The 18875-nt window shown below is 42.0% G+C and overlaps 2 protein-coding genes across 2 annotated transcripts; both read right to left on the reverse strand.

Moving 5' to 3' along the window:
* Positions 1 to 119: 119 nt before the first annotated feature.
* On the reverse strand, positions 120 to 7004 carry si:rp71-1c10.7 (tumor necrosis factor receptor superfamily member 12A). The gene is made up of 5 exons (XM_026314970.2): positions 6621 to 7004; positions 2478 to 2576; positions 2247 to 2390; positions 2055 to 2103; positions 120 to 1692 (listed from the first exon to the last, which is right to left on the reverse strand). The coding sequence occupies exons 1-4, from the start codon at positions 6700 to 6702 to the stop codon at positions 2063 to 2065; spliced, it is 366 nt and encodes a 121-aa protein (XP_026170755.1). The 5' UTR covers positions 6703 to 7004; the 3' UTR covers positions 120 to 1692; positions 2055 to 2062.
* Positions 7005 to 8850: 1846 nt separating this feature from the next.
* On the reverse strand, positions 8851 to 18612 carry rnf40 (ring finger protein 40). Its single transcript, XM_026314969.1, is given in 20 exon segments — positions 8851 to 9027; positions 9245 to 9346; positions 9480 to 9620; positions 10235 to 10360; positions 10459 to 10671; positions 12870 to 13019; positions 13115 to 13232; positions 13481 to 13746; positions 13888 to 14009; positions 14399 to 14534; positions 14767 to 14946; positions 15127 to 15246; positions 15376 to 15450; positions 16024 to 16170; positions 16838 to 16959; positions 17157 to 17357; positions 17677 to 17740; positions 17742 to 17987; positions 18203 to 18370; positions 18475 to 18612. Coding segments are annotated over 20 exon segments (3012 nt in total).
* Positions 18613 to 18875: the final 263 nt, after the last annotated feature.

An 18875-nucleotide genomic window follows, 5' to 3' on the forward strand; every position in this document is an offset into this window, starting at 1 on the left:
TTGTTAGAATTTAGCTTAGAGTTTAAGGAAATTATTGATAAAACTAGTTGAAATGAATTAAAAGACTTGGAAAATACAATGTTTGTTTCTTCCATGTTCAAGAAATTAATGAGTACGTCTTTTATCATTAATGAAAGTTGTCACTTTTATTGTGAAAATACATTTGGTACACAAAGCAGTTAATAAGATAGCATTAAGTAAGGGAAGCCAGTGTATGTACAGTATCTACAAGTGAAAAACGTAAGAAATAAGCAGGAAATGTTAGTTATTGCTCAGTAACGTCGTTGGCTGGCCTGGTGGAAGCTTTACAAAAAAATCTTCACTAGAGTCCCTTTAAAAATGTGCTTGTTCCTTGCAGTTATTGCAACGCAACACTGCAAGATACTTAAAAAATAAATAATATAAACATCTAAAAAAATAATGAAAGAAAGGAATCAGGTATGTGTATTTTGAGTCCCCAAATTCTTGCCAGAGGGCAAGTAGTTTACCCTTATGCAGACAGGTCCACAATATGACCTGAATCAACAAAATACTACGAGTCTCAATACCCACATATTGCATGATGGGGTAAAAACATTTTGTACTATCTAAAGTGGAAAACAACAACCCTGCCCATTATGTTTGTCACTGGTTTCAGTGGCCACAAAATTAAAAACAGACAACTAGACAAAAAAAAAAAAAAAAATTTTTTTTCTTTGTGGCCTTGTTCCAGATCTGAAAAGATTTGACAGGTCAGGATTAGCTCCACCTAAAACACTGTAGCTGAGATTTTCTTCGCTATAGGACATTCCTGGCAACATTCCCGCATGTTAGCGGTTTGGAATCACATGTCTAGTGTTTTAAACATCCTGTCCTACGCATGATGGGACTGTAACGTTGTGAATTCTGGAGCTGTAATAGACAAAAAACCAACATCTCTTAAAACTTTAGTAACATTGAAACAGATAAGACACTATTGAAATATCCTGCAGTAACGGGTCTGTGTTGGTCTCAGGAGACCCAGTAACAGTGTATTAATCAAAAGCTTTATCACTGTATCAGGCTACTAAAAAAAACAGGTACGAGGAGGTCCTGAAAGGGAATGAAGGCTGGAATACATTTCATCTAAAAGTAGCTACATTCAAACGGCCTTAATGTGCCCAACTATGTCTTACCCATGCGATTTGTCTTTAAGAGGCTGCTGTGCTAAATGACCAGCAGAGAGACCCCATCTAACCCCGCAGAACAGCAGGGGCTCGAGCTGCAGCCCAGCAGGCAGCAGTAGCTGTGTTACATTCATGGAGTCCTGCTGAAAAACAGCACAATGCAACACAGGAGCACGGACTATCATTATTTCTGCATCAAACACCTGTAAACCCACAAAGGTCTTCCAGATCAACATCTTATCTAAGTTGAATATAAAGGCACAAAAAAATCGGACAACGATAAGACTCTAGTAAAATATTGTTACTATTCCTACGGAGGTGTGAGCGTAGCTCGTTGTAAGTCCTGTAGTCACTATGGGACCTAAACTGAACGTGAGAGCTGAGCAAATCTCTTCCCTCGACAGTCTAATAAATTAAAATGGTCCAAATCTGGTCAGGAGATACCCTGCAGTCAGAGTATACAGTTCATGGTCCAGATGTTTCAACGTCAGGCTCTGAACCAGTCACTCGTTGGTTCGGTCACATCTGTTTTCAGAGGATGATGAGGCTGTGGAGGTTAGGAGTGTGTTAGGACCACAAGGACATAAAGCATTTTATACCAAATCATTTTCTAAATTCACATTTATTTTTTATTTTTTAGTCCTTGAGGGGAGGAGGTTTGTAGTAAAGGCCAAATCCTTTCCAAAACATTTTAAAATGACATGATTTCAGTTTTTTTCACAAGCAAAATGTTTGTAAAAGTGTCGTCACCATAGAAACGACAATATTTTACATTAAAAACATACACATACTTCATATACTGACACTGATTTTACACACTGGCTCAACTAAATCAAATCCCTTCAGATCAAATCAGGTTTTTGTGTATTGGTCTAATCAGTGTAATGACAAAATGAAAATTGTACCTACTGAAATGTTTAAGCTTGATAAAGTGGACCCGCAGTTTCTTCAATGGGTTCTGTAAAACAGGTAGAAGGAGAAACATAGAACTTTGTAAATAAATCACTAATGTACAGAGAATTGAGAGAATCATGGGAAACTCAGGCTCTGTGCATGTTCACAAAGACTAAGTCCATTTTTAGAGATTAGAGAGAACCTTACCACGTAGAGGCCGTTTGTGTGACTTGCGTCGATGCACCATGACCCCGATGATCAACGCAGCACCGACCAGCACCACGGCCAGCACCGAGAAACTGGTGATGGCTGCCAGTTTCCACACATCGGTCGTGTCTTCTACAGGTTTACCTATTGATAAAATTAAAAACTCTTACAAATGCAGCAATGAAAGAAACGATGTCTGTGTATGACTCAGTATCTGAGTCAGTGTCTTACATGTGTTGCATGAGGGAGTCTTTGGGTACTGCTTGCATGATGCACATGGCACGCAAACATCCAAATCTGAGTTCCAAAACTCTGAGCTGCCACACTGACCTGCACACAGAGAAACAGGAGAGATCCAATCTTAGTTATCATAATTCATACATCGCTGGGAGCCAGTTTGTCAAAGCTGGGCCCTGGAGAGTCTCTGGATAAAACGTTTCTCGTGATTTATAAAACATTTAACGCTCTTTGTCTATAAAATATTACGACCTGCTGGTAATATCCATAAACTTCATTTGAAACTGGTGCAAATGTTTTACAAACCAACCACAACTCATACAATAAAGTCATATTCAGGTGACTTGCAGGAGAGTTTCAGCTCAAATCAGTTGCTACAGATTTGAGGAACTTCGTGGTTTGCATCTTCTTATAAAATGAAACTGGGAAATTCCTTTGAGTCAGCCTGCTGATGCAAATGAATCTGCCTGCGAGAGAATTACTTAGTATCTTTGGGCGCAGGAGCAGATCTGTGCTGCATGAAGAGCAGGATGTTTTCACAGAGAGCTTCCTCTGAATTGTTGTTGCTGCTGTGTACATGCGCGGGTTCCAGAGAATAAAGTGAATGTGCCTATGAGAAAGAGGTTGACAGTGGTTACACTCAGAATGAGCGTCAACCTCTGCGGGCACGATGGAAACCTTCATCAGTTTTATGGCAGCCAGTCCACAGAACAATTAAAGCTGTATACACAGTCACAGATGTTAAGGAAGACTGACAATGTGGCAGCAGTTAATACCTGCAGCAAGGACGTCACATCCACAGGGGAACCAGAGAGCCCCCCCCCCCAAAAAAAAATCAAATACCTCCTTCAGCTATAAGAAAATAAATGCACTGACCTTCAAAAGTGTTAAACTGAATGTTCACTGCATGTCAATAACAGAATGGTCAGCATGTGCCAAAGGATTTCTCCAGTCCTGCACCCTGATCTCTCAGTCACTTATTTTAAATTTAAAGTCTGTTCCTGCTGCTTATCTCTGCGTCTGAGGATGATCTGAGTTTCGCCCTGTCACTTTTTGTGAACGAGATCTGTGGTCGACATCCAAACCAAAAACGTCACTTCCTACCCCGTAAGAAACTGTCACCAACACCTAACAGCTTTCAAACTGTTCAGCATCCTTTGCAGTTTGAAGGTTACAAGGCTGTTAAAAAGTTATGTATTTAATACATTTCATATTTATATTACCTATATGTCTTTTTTCCTTCTCTGATCACAGGCCCAGGGGCCCAAAGGGGGTCAGGGGGCCCCTAGACTAGAGAACCATAAAAGGACTGTTAACCTTTCTGATGTAAAGTCAAACAAATGACTATGTAATGACTGCAAACAGACACAAAATTAGAAAAAAAAATAGATGTGAAAATACAACGAATGACTAAAAAGAAACCCAAAACAACACCAAAGAGGAACGCAACTGCAGAAATCTGCTAAAAGCCTGAAGAAAGGACAAAAACGTCATCTAAGTGGAAGATGACTATAAAGATGTAAAATGAGTAAAAGTTGAACAAAACAACCACATGAAAACACAAAGTGACTGCAAGTCATGTGGTTGCTCAGTCTGTGAGTCTTGTTCTGAGGAGTGTAGGCGAAGTGGGGGCCTCTTACATGTCTGTGCCCAGGGGCCCATTGTTTCCTAATCCCAGCATAGACTAATAAACAATAAAACTCTCCATTCATGTTTAGACACCCCCCTAAACAAAAAAATCAGAATGAGGATGTCGCCTTAGATCAATCTGAGCGCAGAGGCTGTTTGACTGCTTTAATAAATAGCCTGTAGTTTTCTCTGCAGGTTTGACATCCTGGCTTTGGTTAAGAGCCATGCTTGCAACAAAAAGTCGCCCTAATGGGACGAATGAAATAATACCAGACACGGAAACAGTTTCTAAATATCTGATAGTCAAAATGATAGCAATCTTTCTTCCTTCTCAGGACCACATGTGTATTTGCATATAGGCAACTTCTTTTTTGCAGTTTTGTCCGCCCTGAGGCTGAATGGAGTCATCATTTGTGGTAACTAGTGTGTCATCAGTGAGAGTTTTTAGATACCAGAGGTGTGTTTGACAAGACCTCCGGAGCCGCATGAATAAGTGGGAAACCACAGCCGCTTCAGTGACAAGGACAGTAGTTAATGACTATTGTAACACCAAACAGTGAGTGTGGCTGGAGACTCAACTGTAACACGTCTACAACGGCCTTTGTTTACATGTTGACACACATTTATTCTACATCGCACTTGTACGATACATCCAGGTTATTTGGATTTACATGTCAAGGAAACTATCATGAAGCACAGTTTTCAACGCACACTATAGATTTTTGTGGGGTCAACATTTCTTAGCTGGCTCATGTCATATTTTTCTGTCTGGGAACACGAAGACAAGCTGGACGACCCTGAGATGGATCTAAGAACAATAACAGACATGGCAGAGTTACAGATAAATCCAATGAGGAAATGACCTTTGTTTGATAAAGTGATGAACATCGTCCTTTGTTCAGACAGGTTTGAACATAATTTATCTAAACAGCCAGGCACATGACCTATATATGATTGTGTCAGTGTTTTGGGGACAGTATGGAGAAGCACTGGTCTAACCTTTAATAATCTGGATGTATTTCATCAGTTTATCACGGGATGTTCCATTTTCTGCTGCTTAAGATTTTACAGTTTCCTTAAAACCTCAAGTCCAGAGGAACATGGGCTGAACTCAGCTGCACTGTCTGAGTTTCTACCTGCTTTTACACAGGACAACCAATCAGCAGAGCTACAGCCACAGGGCACCTGCTGCAGAAGTCGTGTCTGAGGCATTATGACTTATAACTCCGTGGTTCTGTTCCAGCCACATGTTCAGGCCCTCAGAGACTCTCAGAGAGAGAGAGAGCTGGACTGAGTCATCTTATAGCCACGGTCACAGTAAAAATGTGTCATAGTTCTTGTAAGCATTTCTCCTCATGGTTTCAGCCCTGCATCATCATCCCCAAAGTCCAGCTGCACTCAAGCTGGAGGGTTCAAAAAGTCACTGAAAGGAACTGAACCTTGACTGCCGGGTGACCCACATGCACACCACATCTGAGAAGCTGCGCGTTTGTTGCTGAAACCAGAAAAAAACAAAGCCTGAAACTGCTGAATAAACCGATAACAGCATCTCAACCACATTTCTGAGCCTGAATGAAATTTGAAGGTTGAAAATTGACATAATTATATAAAGGGAGTCTTTCGTTTGTTGATTTATTTATATTAAACAGGTTCGACTTATTTTCACTCATTCATGAAGTGCAACATCTGCTTCAGAAGCCACAGAGATAATAATCATTCACAAAGCAAAGCATCAAAGGATTTTCTGTGGTTCAGCGTCTAAAATGTAAGGAAAGAGAACATGTTTGCAGCATGTTACCGTCGGAGCTTGGCAGATCTCAGCACCTACTCTGACAGAGGGTGCTCTTGGGCGTGGGGGTGCTCTATTTTGTCATAAATTGGAAAGGGTGGGTGGACCCACAGATGATGTCCAGATGTGAAGATGGCTTCACACGGATAGAGTCAGGATCAAACGTGTTTTGAGTTTGGTTTGTTAAGAATGCATTCGTTAAGTTTAACTCCTGAGGAAATGATCATAACTCATGCCATTAGTCCAGACTTCTCTCAGTGCAGCCCGGGTCTGCTGTGCTCCGCTGGGATTAGACCTAAACTTCAAAGAGCTGTGGAAAAGAAGTCAAAAGCTCTTTTGTTTCTGTAAGACCGTAAGGAAAAAAAGTATCTCCGTGCAGGCGGTTCACCCTTTCCATGTGGCCTGTCCTTCTCACCCAGGGGCACGGATGGATGGGGTGAAATAAGGCGATCGGAATGCGGAACCGGTGAGAAATGCAGCTGGTAAAGGAAGCGGCTTTGTAAGCAGACCCGCTATCTGACTCCATTACAGGGAGACCACACCACCAGACTCGAATCCCCACAGAGAACAGGGACACCAACATTTTCTTACAAATCCAAGTGAGAGACGGAAAGAAAAGCGACGCAATCGCGGCCCCAAGTCACACAAATAACTCTTACGTTGCACATTTACGCACAGTTTGAATCATCATGCGGCTGAAAATTACTTGTTTTACTTACTTTTTTCTGCGCTTACACCATGGAGAGTGGTCACAGCCGCTATAATAAGTCCGCACAGTGCGCAGAGAGCGTTTGAAGCCATGATGTCTGCGGGGGAAAAGCTGCTCGCTGTCGGCTACACAATTCCCGAAAGTTCATCTGATTAAGAATCCGTGCTGGTTTTTCAGCATGGAAAAGCGAGCATCAGAGTGAGTCACCCGGAGGAGTCTGCGCCTTGTTTTAATAGCGCACACACCCACGCTAACAGTTCAACTCCTATGAGTCATTTCCTATGCGCTTGTACCGCTCGGATTCTCTGTGCGCACTCCCAGACTCACAGGAAACTCCACTACCATAGTATGTGGTTAGGTTGTTTCAGTTGAAGTGAAAGTTTCAATCAAACCACTTCAGGTAAGAGACTTTCAGTGCAGATATATTTTATTTTATAGCCACACCCTGCGAGGTTTTTTTTTTTTGTTACAGGCGAGTCTGTGTAGTCTGGACTTAATACTGTTCTCATTGTTATTACCACGCCTGTCGACGTCATGCGCTCGTTCCTGCCAAAAGACACAACTCTCTGGCATGACTCTGGGTCCCATACACAGAAAAGGGGGAAACAGCAACTGAGGCAAAAACAGATGACATTCACAGGAGAAACTATCTGCTTCTCAGGCCTTTTGGGAAAGTCTGCTGTTAAATAACCTTGATCTGTGCAGGAACACTATAAAAAAAAAATAGAAAAACAACAACAACTATGACGGTCTTGCTTATGGAAACTGACATGACCAGAGAGTGTCCCTGTTAATAACAGACGGCCTGGGTGTAGTCTGTTGCTGCAGAACACAAATATGCAATAACAAAGCCAGTGGACGCATGCCTGGAGTGCTATCAGGTTGGCCCATGTCACAGCTTTGCCTCATATATAATAATGAAGACCATCAGTTACTACAACAAACTTCATACTGCTGTACAAAATGATCACTGAGCACAAAGTGAAAATTACTCATTTATTTATGACAGGTTATGCACGTTCATATGAATAATCGACCACTGCCCATGTATTATTAACAATAAAACTATTCTTCTTTGTGCCAGTGTTACAGCCAATTCCTGGGGGGGGACTCTTAGCTAACTTTTCCCAAATGCCTGATAAACTTTTTCTTTTTTAAATGTATGAGCTCTTTTTTTTTCTCTCTCTCTCTGCAGCCTGGAACTTTTTATGTGTGCTACATGGTGTGAACCGCCTTTCCCACAAGAACTAACGTCAAACAGACGCGAACCAACCTCCCAGTGAATAGTTCACATCATCACAGCAGAGGAAAAGGGGTTTCACTGGCTCAGTTACGTTAGAAGCATGTTGTTAAACAGATGTTTTTGTACTCAACTGTCACGGCTAACCTTTAGGAAAGAAGCCTAAGAGGACCTGGATCAGCACAGCCCACTAAGGACACCCATATGAGCTGACTTTCCAGTGGAGTGATTTCATCAGTAATGAGGCACTATAAGCTGCAGATGTTGTGTCAAACTCTCTGGTGGGAACCATGGCAACAAGATGAACACACACACACAGAGGACCTTGCCCAAGGTGATCCAAACACTCCTGTATGTGCTGACTAAGTGCCAAACTAGCTGATGTCTCTCAGGCATTGTTAATAATATAGCCTCACCAAAGAAGTTCAGACAATTGTGGCTGTTGTATTTTATATATTAGAAACAGATTTCGTTTTACACTCGCAGTCTTTAGGTCTGTAAGGGATGGCTTCTTTTAATTTCGATGTTTAAATTTCAGCTTCACTGACTTTTCGGGATTTGTAAAACCAGCAGGACAAAGAAATGCTTCGGGGAAGATCAACCATACACCACTGCTGTTCCAAGTTCTTCAGTACATTAAAGGAATATTTTAAAGTGGACCCAGTCTGTCAAAACATGGCGAGAAATGACAGACAGAAAAACAGTGCAGAGCAGCTCGACATCAAAGAATATCACAGTGCACACAAACTCCTGTGTTTATTAACTACAGCACAACACACTCAGTCAGATGTGTCACTATCTGGTTTGGTCACCAAGTTAATCACCAACTGGCAATGATGCGGGAAACGAGTCTTTCCAAAGAAAGATTAAAATGGGGAAACAATGTTCTCCCCAAAAAATGTCTGCCTCTGAATAAATCTTCAGTTCCTGTGTCTTTTCTCTATCCTCGTCTCTCCTTTGGTTCTGTCTACCTTCTGCTTTTTTCACCTCTCTATGTGAATTAGGTGATGTAGATGCGGTGAAAGTCGTTGGCTCCGAAGGCACAGTTGCACTTGGGGCATTTCCTCTGTCGGGTGTCATAACGCATCTTCAGACACTCGTAGCAGAATACATGGAAACACTTGGTGAGCACCGTCTCCTTGTCCCGTGTGTTGCAGCAGGGGCAGCGCAGCTTGGCCTGCACACAGACAAACACATTCTATAGGGGCCAAATACCAACTTTCCAAAGCTGCTGTTATCTCCGTCCACTCAGTGGTGAGCAGCAAATACTTGACAGCGTAACAACATTCTTGACAACCCCAAAGCACAAAGTAACCATAATATTTGTAGAGATTTGAGCTCAAGTCATATTTTGCTGTAATGTAACACAATGTAAGTGTCTGTGTCTCTCTTACCTTGTACTGGTTGATCTCCTCCTGCAGGATTTCGTCAGCATCTGAGTACACCTCCACCTTCTTCTGTTTCTCCAGCTTCCGTCTCAGCCTGGACAGCTCCTCCTGGGAAGCATCAGGAAAAGGGGACATTTAACACACATTCCTGACGCCACCTTCCAATTAGAGCATCGGCAGCAACTTGTGTGAGCTTGGACAGAGTTTGGAGTGATACCGCCAATGCTGAATAACAACATACCTGTGCTCGTTTCAGGTTGCTGCTCTCCCTCTCCCGGGCGGTTCGGTTCTCAGCCACAGAGACCTGGATCTCCTTGAGTTTGGCCTGCGTGTGCTCCAGCTGCACCTTCAAGTCCTCTGCCAGCTGGGCAGCCTCCACCGCCTGCAGCAAAGGGAGGAACCGGACACACTCCATAAAAAACCCAGTGATGAAATTCCTGAGCTGTAATGTGCTGGTGGTACAGTGAGTTTGGATAAAACCTGACATTCCCAGTTGTGGAGTAACTTTAAACAGCAGTTAAAGTATGTTTTCAGTTAAAGAAAGCTGCATCTTTTGTGGTTTCTGTTTTCATTTTATTATTCTGGTTGTTCATAAAACAAGATCATATGTTAAAAAGTATTTCTAGTATTGTAATGTAGTCATAAGTGACTTCATTAACTTTACCCTCCTCCACATATTCGCAGTCTTATCAGGTACTTCACCAGAAATCTGTCACACAAGTAGGCACTTCTACAAAATGCATTGTGGGAACTGCTCATTAATTCAACATTTTGTGGCAACCACCCCCAAAATTCTGGGTCTCTGAACTTTTCACAAGCACCTGACAACATTAAATTGTACAAGCACAACTTATGGCAGATGCCATTACCCAGATCCTGTTCTAATGCGGCTCAAACTTTAGACCACAGACATCTGGCAGCAATCGAATCATCCTGTGATTAGCAGAGCTCGAGTGCATAAGCCCACGGTGTGATTGATGGCCTCTCTCTGCTCACCTTCCTCTTGTTGAGCTCTAGTGCTTGTGTCCGGACTGCCAGCTCTTTTTCCAGGGTGGCCAGTGTGCTCTGGAGGACGCCCTCTTTTTCCTCTAGCTTCTGCACAACCAGCAGCTGAGCATCAACCTGACAGAGGCAAAAACACAACCAGTTGACTTTACAGTGCCAGTGACACAATGAAATCACTCAGTATTGCATTTCCAGGATGTCAGATTCCACTTCACCTGGGTTTTGAATGTGAGGACTTGGTCAGCCAGCTCCTCCTTCTCCTCTTTCAGCAGCTTGTAGATCTGGTTAGATTTGATTCGCTCACTCATCAGCTTGAAATTGGCATCGTCCTTCTCCCGCAACTGCTGCAGCAGCCGGCTGTTCTGTTCCTGCATGTCCTCGAAGGCCTGGCCCGTCACATCCATCTCACTCAGCAGAGCCTCTTCCTCCTCGAGAGACACATGGGTGTGAGTTATTAAAGACAATGTCTTTAGTGCTGTTTCTAAACTCCAGTTTCAAAACCAGATGGGGCATCATTTCACCACCGTTTGGTGTAGACATTCATATAAAATAATATTCAAACAAATACTGTGGCCACAACTGAAAATAGCCTAAACTAATCCATGTGTATAAATTATGTTTGCAAAAATATTAGGACTTCTTTTGCTTTTATATGGATTCAAAAAGGAATCACCAACATCTCTGCCTAACTACATCCAAATGAACCAAAAATGCACATCATTACACACAGGAAATATAATTTCATTGCACATGAACACAGTATTTGTTTTAATAAACACATGCATCTATCTCTTTGAATCACAAATAGTGCTCAATCTAAGTAGCGTTCTTTAGCATGAGGCATCATAGAAGTGAGCTGTCATCACATTATGTGGTGCAATTAATTTAACTGCATCTTTATTGACCTGTTTATGATTATCCATCCCTGGGTGTGCTTGCACCTGGTTTGTTTTCCGGGCTACAAATTCTACTTTGCTGCTTCATTCTGGTTCATGGTGCCCACTTATAAGCCAGCCAGGGCCTATAAACAAGTCTCATGAGCTCACAATTAGTTTGTTTATGGGATATTTTGCCAGTATGTCATTCTGTGAAGTTAAATTATAGAGAGGAACAAATGAAACACATCTGGGTCCAAAACTGCACAGCCACTGCACCTAAACACCCCAGATAAATAAGCAAAAGTAAAGAATACAACATTATCAGTTAAGACTGTGTTTTCCCATTTGTTAATCATGTTCTGCTCAACCTCTCAAGCACAAAGCGTCAGGCTATCAGAGGTCAAAATTTGCCTGTTGCTCATAAAATGGTAGAGACAACACTTAACAACTTGAAACACAGTTGGAACAATATTACATTTGGTGTAATTTGCTGTACTTGATTAAATAACCATTTCAGTGCAACTGAACAAAGATATGCACTTTAGGTGGTGTTAGCACAGCTGTTAGTGCTGTAGTTCACCCCTATGGTGGGCTTGGTCAAAATGACTCATTTTAAGTGATAAAGATTTAAGATGGATCACATTCAAGGTATCAACAAATAAATGAATATTATTGCTACAAAACAGACGTATTACATTATCTAATGTGGGTGTGTCCGTCATTTATGCAAGTCACGTTTTAAATTTACGATGCCGTTACTTAACCCTCATTTGACCCAGGCCAGATAACAGTCTTATATTTTCCATCTTATGAAAGTCTGCTGTTACATTCCTTCTGTAAGTGTCTCATTAAATTGACAAGACGACACAGCTATGTGAGTGAGCTCAGCTCTGACAGTTTTCTACATAACTTATGATTTGTCAGGGTGGCTAACCCAGAGAGACTTGGCTCACCCAAAAGGTTTTCTGTGTATATTTCTTCACCCTTATATGTGAAAATATAATTTCTTATCATTCCTCCTTCAGGCTTAGGCACCAAAGATTTAAGACAGATTTAAGATTCATTTCTGTGTCTGGATTAAAGTAGCAAGGCTGAAATGATTTTAAGCAGTAATACAGATGTTTTAAATGCCTTTGCCTTTCAACTTACAAGGCCTTTTACAATCTCAACAGATTAACAGGGGGAAAAAAAAAAAAAAAACAAAAAAAAAATCAGTTAAATCGAACACTGGCAGACAAATAACAGCAAAGCAATGGTGATGAAAAATGAAACTTGAAGAAAAACAACATGGCTTGCATGGAAACGATTATGAAAGCTTTGAGTTGCTGCAGAAGATCAATATACAGTAACCAAGATAAAAAAATTTTAAAAAAAAATCTGTCAAAATGAAAAGGTAGAAAAAGAAACAGAATTTTCCAGCATCTTATCGAGAACAACTTTGAACATTATGAAATGTAACCAAAATACAAGAAATTATATTTAAATAAGAGGCCACAGCATCAGCTTTCAGTTCCTCTTTAGTGGTCTAAGATTAGGAGAAACTCTGTCTTACGCAAATGTGAAACGCATTGCACTACTCTAATTTTAATACAGCAGGCTTGATTATATGCATTTATGTTGCCGTCAGACAGTAACATAACTCTTCCCCCACCCCCCCAAAAAAACTCCTCATGATTAGTCTTTCCACCTTTGGTCCAACTTGACTCATAGCCCTGATATGTTATGGAGAGAACACCACACGCAGATACCTGTTTAGTGGCAGCCAGTTTCTTCTGCAGATGCTCAATGGTCTCTTCTGCAACTCTGATCTTCCTGAGGGCATCTTCATCAGCCAGCTTCTTGCTTTCCTTCCTCTCTCTCTCCTCTAGCTCTCGCACTCTCATCCTCAGCTCATCCACCTGATTTAAGACAGTGAAGAGCACCGTATGTAGCTAGCACTTTAAGTTTTAAAGAAAGAAATGGTAAAAGAAATGGCAGAGAGGCAAGAACAAACCTCGGCTTTAGATTTGCGCTCAGCTGCCATGAGCTGCACCTTGTCCCTCTGCTCCTTTGGGGCTGACTTATACATGTCCAACAAGAGTTTCATCTCTTTCTGGGACTCCTGGGCTTTCCTGGTGAGTTGGAGAAAAAGAGATCTCATCAACATAAGCAGTCTCATCAATGTGACTAGTTGATAGGTTCTAACACACTTTCTTAATGACAACAACAAGGCAAACAGATATTAACTATACAAAAGAGAACAGTATTACACTGTAAATATAAAATTTGGTATGAGGTCATACAGCAAAGTATGAAGAAGACCAGGTTAGATTTTTATTAGAAAGGGAGTTAAGAAGGGTGTTAAATATTAGTTTAGTACTTGAGTTCGACTCTGAGCATCTTCAGTGTGTCTGAGTCTTTTCTCTTCAGCTCGTCACTGCGCTGCCTCTCTCTCTCTCGCTCCCTCTCGCGTTCTCGCTCAGCCTCCCTCTCCCTTTCTCTCTCCCGGGCCCGCTGTCTCTCCAGCTCCTTCCTCCTCTCCTCCTCCTCCTCCTGGTCCTCATCCTCCTCTTTCTTTACATCGATACTGTCACTTGTCGTCTCTTCTAGAATAAGAACACCCGTGTCGCCACTCTGACAACGCAACTGTCGGTAAAGAAAAGAAAAAACAAAGCTGCTGGTTATAGGAAATGTATCACTATTAACGTTCGTTGACCGAAATAAGGTTTTGCTCAAAACAGCCCAGTAAAACTCTAAGAAACTCTAACACTCAATCACGTCATTTACCTTATTGATCTCCATCTGTGTCTCCCGCAGCTTCCTCTTGTAGCGCTGCACGTCACCTTTCAATTGCAAGTTGTGGTTCTGAAGGCTGCTGATTAAGTGTCGCATCTCCCTGTTGATTGGTCCTGAGAGAGGAGACACCAACGATGAAAGTGAAACATGCACTGAGCACAGTCAAGGTGTGATTTGGTTCTGAGTCATAAAAAATTGCCTGTTTTTGAAAATGTAAAGCACAACTGCATGTTGTACATGTTACAAAATTACATAATTTGCCGTTACTATTGAGCTGACGGCTAATAAAATTGTGTTGCTCTGCTAAAGTGTATGTATTCACAAATTATAATTCACACAAGAGCTTGCACTAATTTAATAACTGAGCCCTGACGTACATCAAACATCTTAAGAATACAGTGACGCATCACTGGAAAAAGTCTGTTCTCCACAGTCTGGCATCACTTCCCTTCCCTCTTCAGAGACGAACTAACTGATGTGTGCGTGTGTTCGAAGACGGTACCTGCTTGCTCGTTGGCTGCCAGGTTCTGCTCAAACTCAATGCGCAGCATCTCATACTCTTTGCGCACCTGGGCCAGAGTATCCTCTAGCTGGATGACCTCAGTCCGCAGCTTCTTCTGAAGGGACAGCTCGTCACTCTGAACAGTTGAAAACACACACATTGTTGATGTCATTATTGCCAAGCAGCAGCAATGGACCCAGACTAAAAGTGCTGGGTTAAAAAATTACAGTACACTGTAAAATTAATTTTGGGAAAGCAACAAAAAGCTAAAGTCAATATCCAGTTAAGCATTTAGGGAGTGTAATGTTTTCTCTTTTTGACTTCATGCAAATAACTTCACATAATTGCACAAACATAGCCTCAGTTACCTCCATGTGCTCAATCTGTCGGAGGTGGGCGTTCTTTGCAGTGAGCAACAGGGCCCGTGCCTCATCCAGCTGGGTTTTGACCCCAAGAGACTCATTGTACAGCAGGGAAAACTGAGACTGCAGACATTTGTACTCTAGAGTCTCTTTCACAACCTCTTCTGGAATATTACGCAAGTCCATCTGAAAAATTAGGACACAGAGTGAGAGGAAGGTGAAGGGTGAACAAGGTCAACTTTGAACCACATGACCGTAATACACAACATTTCACTTACAGACCAACAGCAGCACTTGTCTCAAGTATATGGTGTAGTTATAAAGATGCTTCTATCCTACTCTCCTCTCATAACACTTTATCTTTACCTTGAGCTTCTCACTCTCCCTCACAGCCTCCTGAAGCTCCACCTGCAGTTTCTCCAACTCAGCCATGCGGCTATTTGCTAACTCCTGATTGTGCTCCAACTCTGCGTTTAGACTCTCAAACTAAGACGAAAGCAAAGACATGTTATAGACATGACAACATGCATGGAAAACCCAGAAGAAAGTTACATGCAAATAAACATACAATGCACAAAACTGATCACAAAAGGGGTACTTCCTATGAATGCTCACCTTCTGAATGTTCAGTGTAATCTGCCCCCCAGCTAGTCCACCTGAGCTGCCAGTGCTGCTGTATCCAGACTTCAGCTGCAGACAGCAAACACAAATCATAAAAAAGAGCAAACAAGACAGAAGAACAACATGAAAGCACACAGCACACCAACACTCGGCTGGCAGTTTTTTACATAGACCAAGCTAAAATTAATGTAGTCTAATACAACAGTCCTGCAATAAATCCTCCCTTCAAAACTGTATAGAGAGAAGTGAAAGATTCCCAGAGAAACTGTAATGTGTGCTGCTGAAAGGTACTGCATTATACCAACACCTGTGTCTGATATTTAGCCTAGCTTCACTGATATAAATGGAGTTGACACAATAATACATACGCATTTGACATTAACATCTTATGACATCGCCATGACAATACTTATTTTCTTCATGATCAGATAACTGATGCAAATAGCACCAGAATCTCAATGCACACATCAACAGTGGGATGTACATCAATATGAGCAGCTGGCTTGACACGCTTTGACACTTACAGCCTTATCACTTTCAGCAAAAGCAGACACCTGCTCCTCATGGACAGATAAAATAAAGGACACACACAATGCAGAAAGAGACTCAAATGCAAACACAGACAGGATCATAGAAATGTACCTGCTCCATGGCCTCTGCTAGGTGTTTGTTGAGCTTTTGTTCCCTGTTGCGGAGTTTCTCAATGTCCCACTGCAGATCCTCCACTGTCGTCTCCATCTCAGACACCTTGGTCTCAGAACTGGTCACCTTGTCCACCAACTCATTGTACTGCAAGACAGTGAGACATTATCCCAGCTGTTTTATCTGTGACAAGCATACACAAACAGCTCAATATATGCTACTTTCTCATTCACATTCTCCATCAGTCTGTCTGACACACAAACTCATACCTAGGGATGGGAACTGATAAGATTTTATTGATACATTTGTTTAATTTCTATTACTTGCATTATCAGACCTGCTTCGCTTAGGGATTATTGTTCCACATGGACCGTAATCACAGTCACACAACACATTTTAGTATCAAAAGTTGGCGCTATGGCAGAGAGCAAAACCGTTTGTAAAGGACAGAATATGTGGGAGCATTTCAAACTTAAAAAAGATGAAACACTGCGCAATGCGTGTATTGTAAAGTAGAACTGGCGAACCACAACAGCACTTCATCAATACTTCAACATCTGAACAGACAGTATCCAGTTGTGGACCAGACAAGCTCACCCAGCAGAGCCATCACAAGGTAACATCATTTCAAAGAAACCTATCATTTCTGTCAAGTATTACACAACAGTATTATTGTTTAAAAATGCAAAAGTCTATTATTTCTGATTACTCGAGTAATCTCTGAAATATTCTGTAGAATACTCGACTCCAAAAATGATCGATAGCTGCAGCCCTACCACAGACACCCACAAACACAGAGAAAAGGACATCATACCTCCATGGACATCTTATGGTGTCGTCCCTGAAGGAGAGTGGCCAGGTCCCGCAACCGACTATTCTCATCCAGCAGAGTATGGTTCACACTGACGATGTCAGACTGGCTCTCGTTCTCACATGCTGCCAATAGAGATCAAGTCAGCAGTACCCAATAAGAGCAGAGAAGCCCGCTTATGTGCATGTAGTCAATAAGATATGAAAACCAATTAGTAACAAGTAATCAGTTTTAATGTAGAATATAAAATGTGCTGTATGTATGTGAACCAGTGGTTTATCATATACGAATTTGTCAGTAATGAGCATGTCTCCATAAATACCTGCATCTTGGATCTGCTTGCACATATCATCAATGCAGCTGTGCAGCCTGTCAAAGACACAAACCAAGCATCCGATGGCCTCTTTGCTGAACTGCATGCGGTCCTGTAGGTGCAGGGTGAGCTCCTCCTCGCTGCTGTGCTCCAGCGTGGCCAGGAAACCCTTGGCATTCTCACTAAGCGGAGGAGGGGGCGGCAATCCATCTGCACACATTTGGAAATGGTTACGCAGGATTGGTTATAATAAAATGACAAAACTCATAAACCTCAATTTCTAGAGAAACAGAAACTGTGTCTACCCTCACAACAAAAAAATCTGTAAAGATAAACTGAATTGGTGCAGCATCTGAGTGAGAGCTTGAGCTTATACAGACTTAGACCATTGTACGTTTATTTCATGAAATGCTTAAGATTTTCAAAAGAAGAATCTGCCATGAAATATAAGAGAAGGTTAAACAGTTGCCTTCATCACACCGCTGTCATTTCTGGTAGGTCTAGCTTTGTCACAAAAAACCCTGCTTACCTGTTGTTGAGCCCAGTGACGGTTCTGTCGGTGTCATCATCTCCTCTGACCTAGCAGGAGGGGGGGGGCTGCTGCTCTTCTTGATGCTCTTCCTGCTGCTCCTCCTGCTGCTGCTGTTCTGCCTGTTCCCCCTCAGTCTGGCCCTCTGGAAGCGGAGGAGGGGGCACAGCAGAAGTCGGTGAAGCCAGATTGACACCATCTTCTTCCATTGGTGTTGGTTCAGGGAGAGGGGCAAACGGCGGGGCAGGAGTAGATGTCACAGGCGTTTCTGGTTCAATACGTTTGCGTAGAACGTACACATTGTCTTCCAACTGCAAACCAGAAAGAGACGGATTGAAAGAAGTGTTAAACTTACACTAACTATTACAGTGGTGTTTCCACAGACTGAGCACTGCTAAATGGCTACTTTACACATAAACAAAATCCAAATATCCTTTATATTAATGTAGTTTAGCAAGTTAGGGCCGACAGCTGAGTTTACATGTACATTTGATTTAAAACTATTTAATCTGATGTGCAGAAGTACCTGTGACCAGTAGCGGTTGACAATCAGTAAGGTGGTGTCATCAGTGGCTTGTCTCTTCTCCAGCTTTTCAATTTTCTCTCGTAACTCATCCTCCATGGCCTGCCTCTGCTCCAAACGCTCACACAGCTTCTTATTCTTGAACTGGAGCACCTTCATGTCCATTTCCTCCTGCACACACCAAACACAGACACAGAGGTAAGATATTCTAACTGGATGCAGCACCAGATGAACAACAAATGCTGATTTGTGAGGGTCAACTTCAAATGACTGACCGTAGAAGAGACACCAGCTATCCGTATTGGCTCAATAAGAGTGGTAGTGGTCTTCTCCTCTTTTTTGCTTTTCTTCTCAGGTGGGCCAGGGGGACTGTCCCCTCCTGAGGGACGCTTTCCTCCCCCAGCACCTGACATCTTTCCTTCCCCTGCGTGAGATCAAACATGACATGAGAGCTTTGACACACCTTTAAGGAATTAATGACCAGCTCACAAACGGAGAACTCATTCATTTAACTCACTCAGAATACTACTCTGCTATGGTCCATGTGAAAATGTGTATTCCTAAGCTGTTGCACTGTAGGTTTTGTATAACCTACTACTCCAAAAGCCACAGACAATCTTTAATTCGGTATTTCTGCTAAGAAATGATAGCTATGCTAATGCTAACGTTAATTCTC

This window comes from Mastacembelus armatus, chromosome 19 (genome assembly GCF_900324485.2).
Source record: "Mastacembelus armatus chromosome 19, fMasArm1.2, whole genome shotgun sequence".
Lineage (NCBI taxonomy): Eukaryota > Metazoa > Chordata > Actinopteri > Synbranchiformes > Mastacembelidae > Mastacembelus > Mastacembelus armatus.

What these genes read in the sequence shown, in the direction of transcription:
- si:rp71-1c10.7 (XM_026314970.2), bottom strand. Translation starts at nt 6,702, where the DNA reads ATGGCTTCAAACGCTCTCTGCGCACTGTGCGGACTTATTATAGCGGCT. An exon ending in TGGTGTAAGCGCAGAAAAAA is followed by an intron (nt 2,577 to 6,620) that starts GTAAGTAAAACA and finishes CTCTGTGTGCAG; the next exon opens with GTCAGTGTGGCAGCTCAGAG. An exon ending in ACACAAACGGCCTCTACGTG is followed by an intron (nt 2,104 to 2,246) that starts GTAAGGTTCTCT and finishes CCTGTTTTACAG; the next exon opens with AACCCATTGAAGAAACTGCG.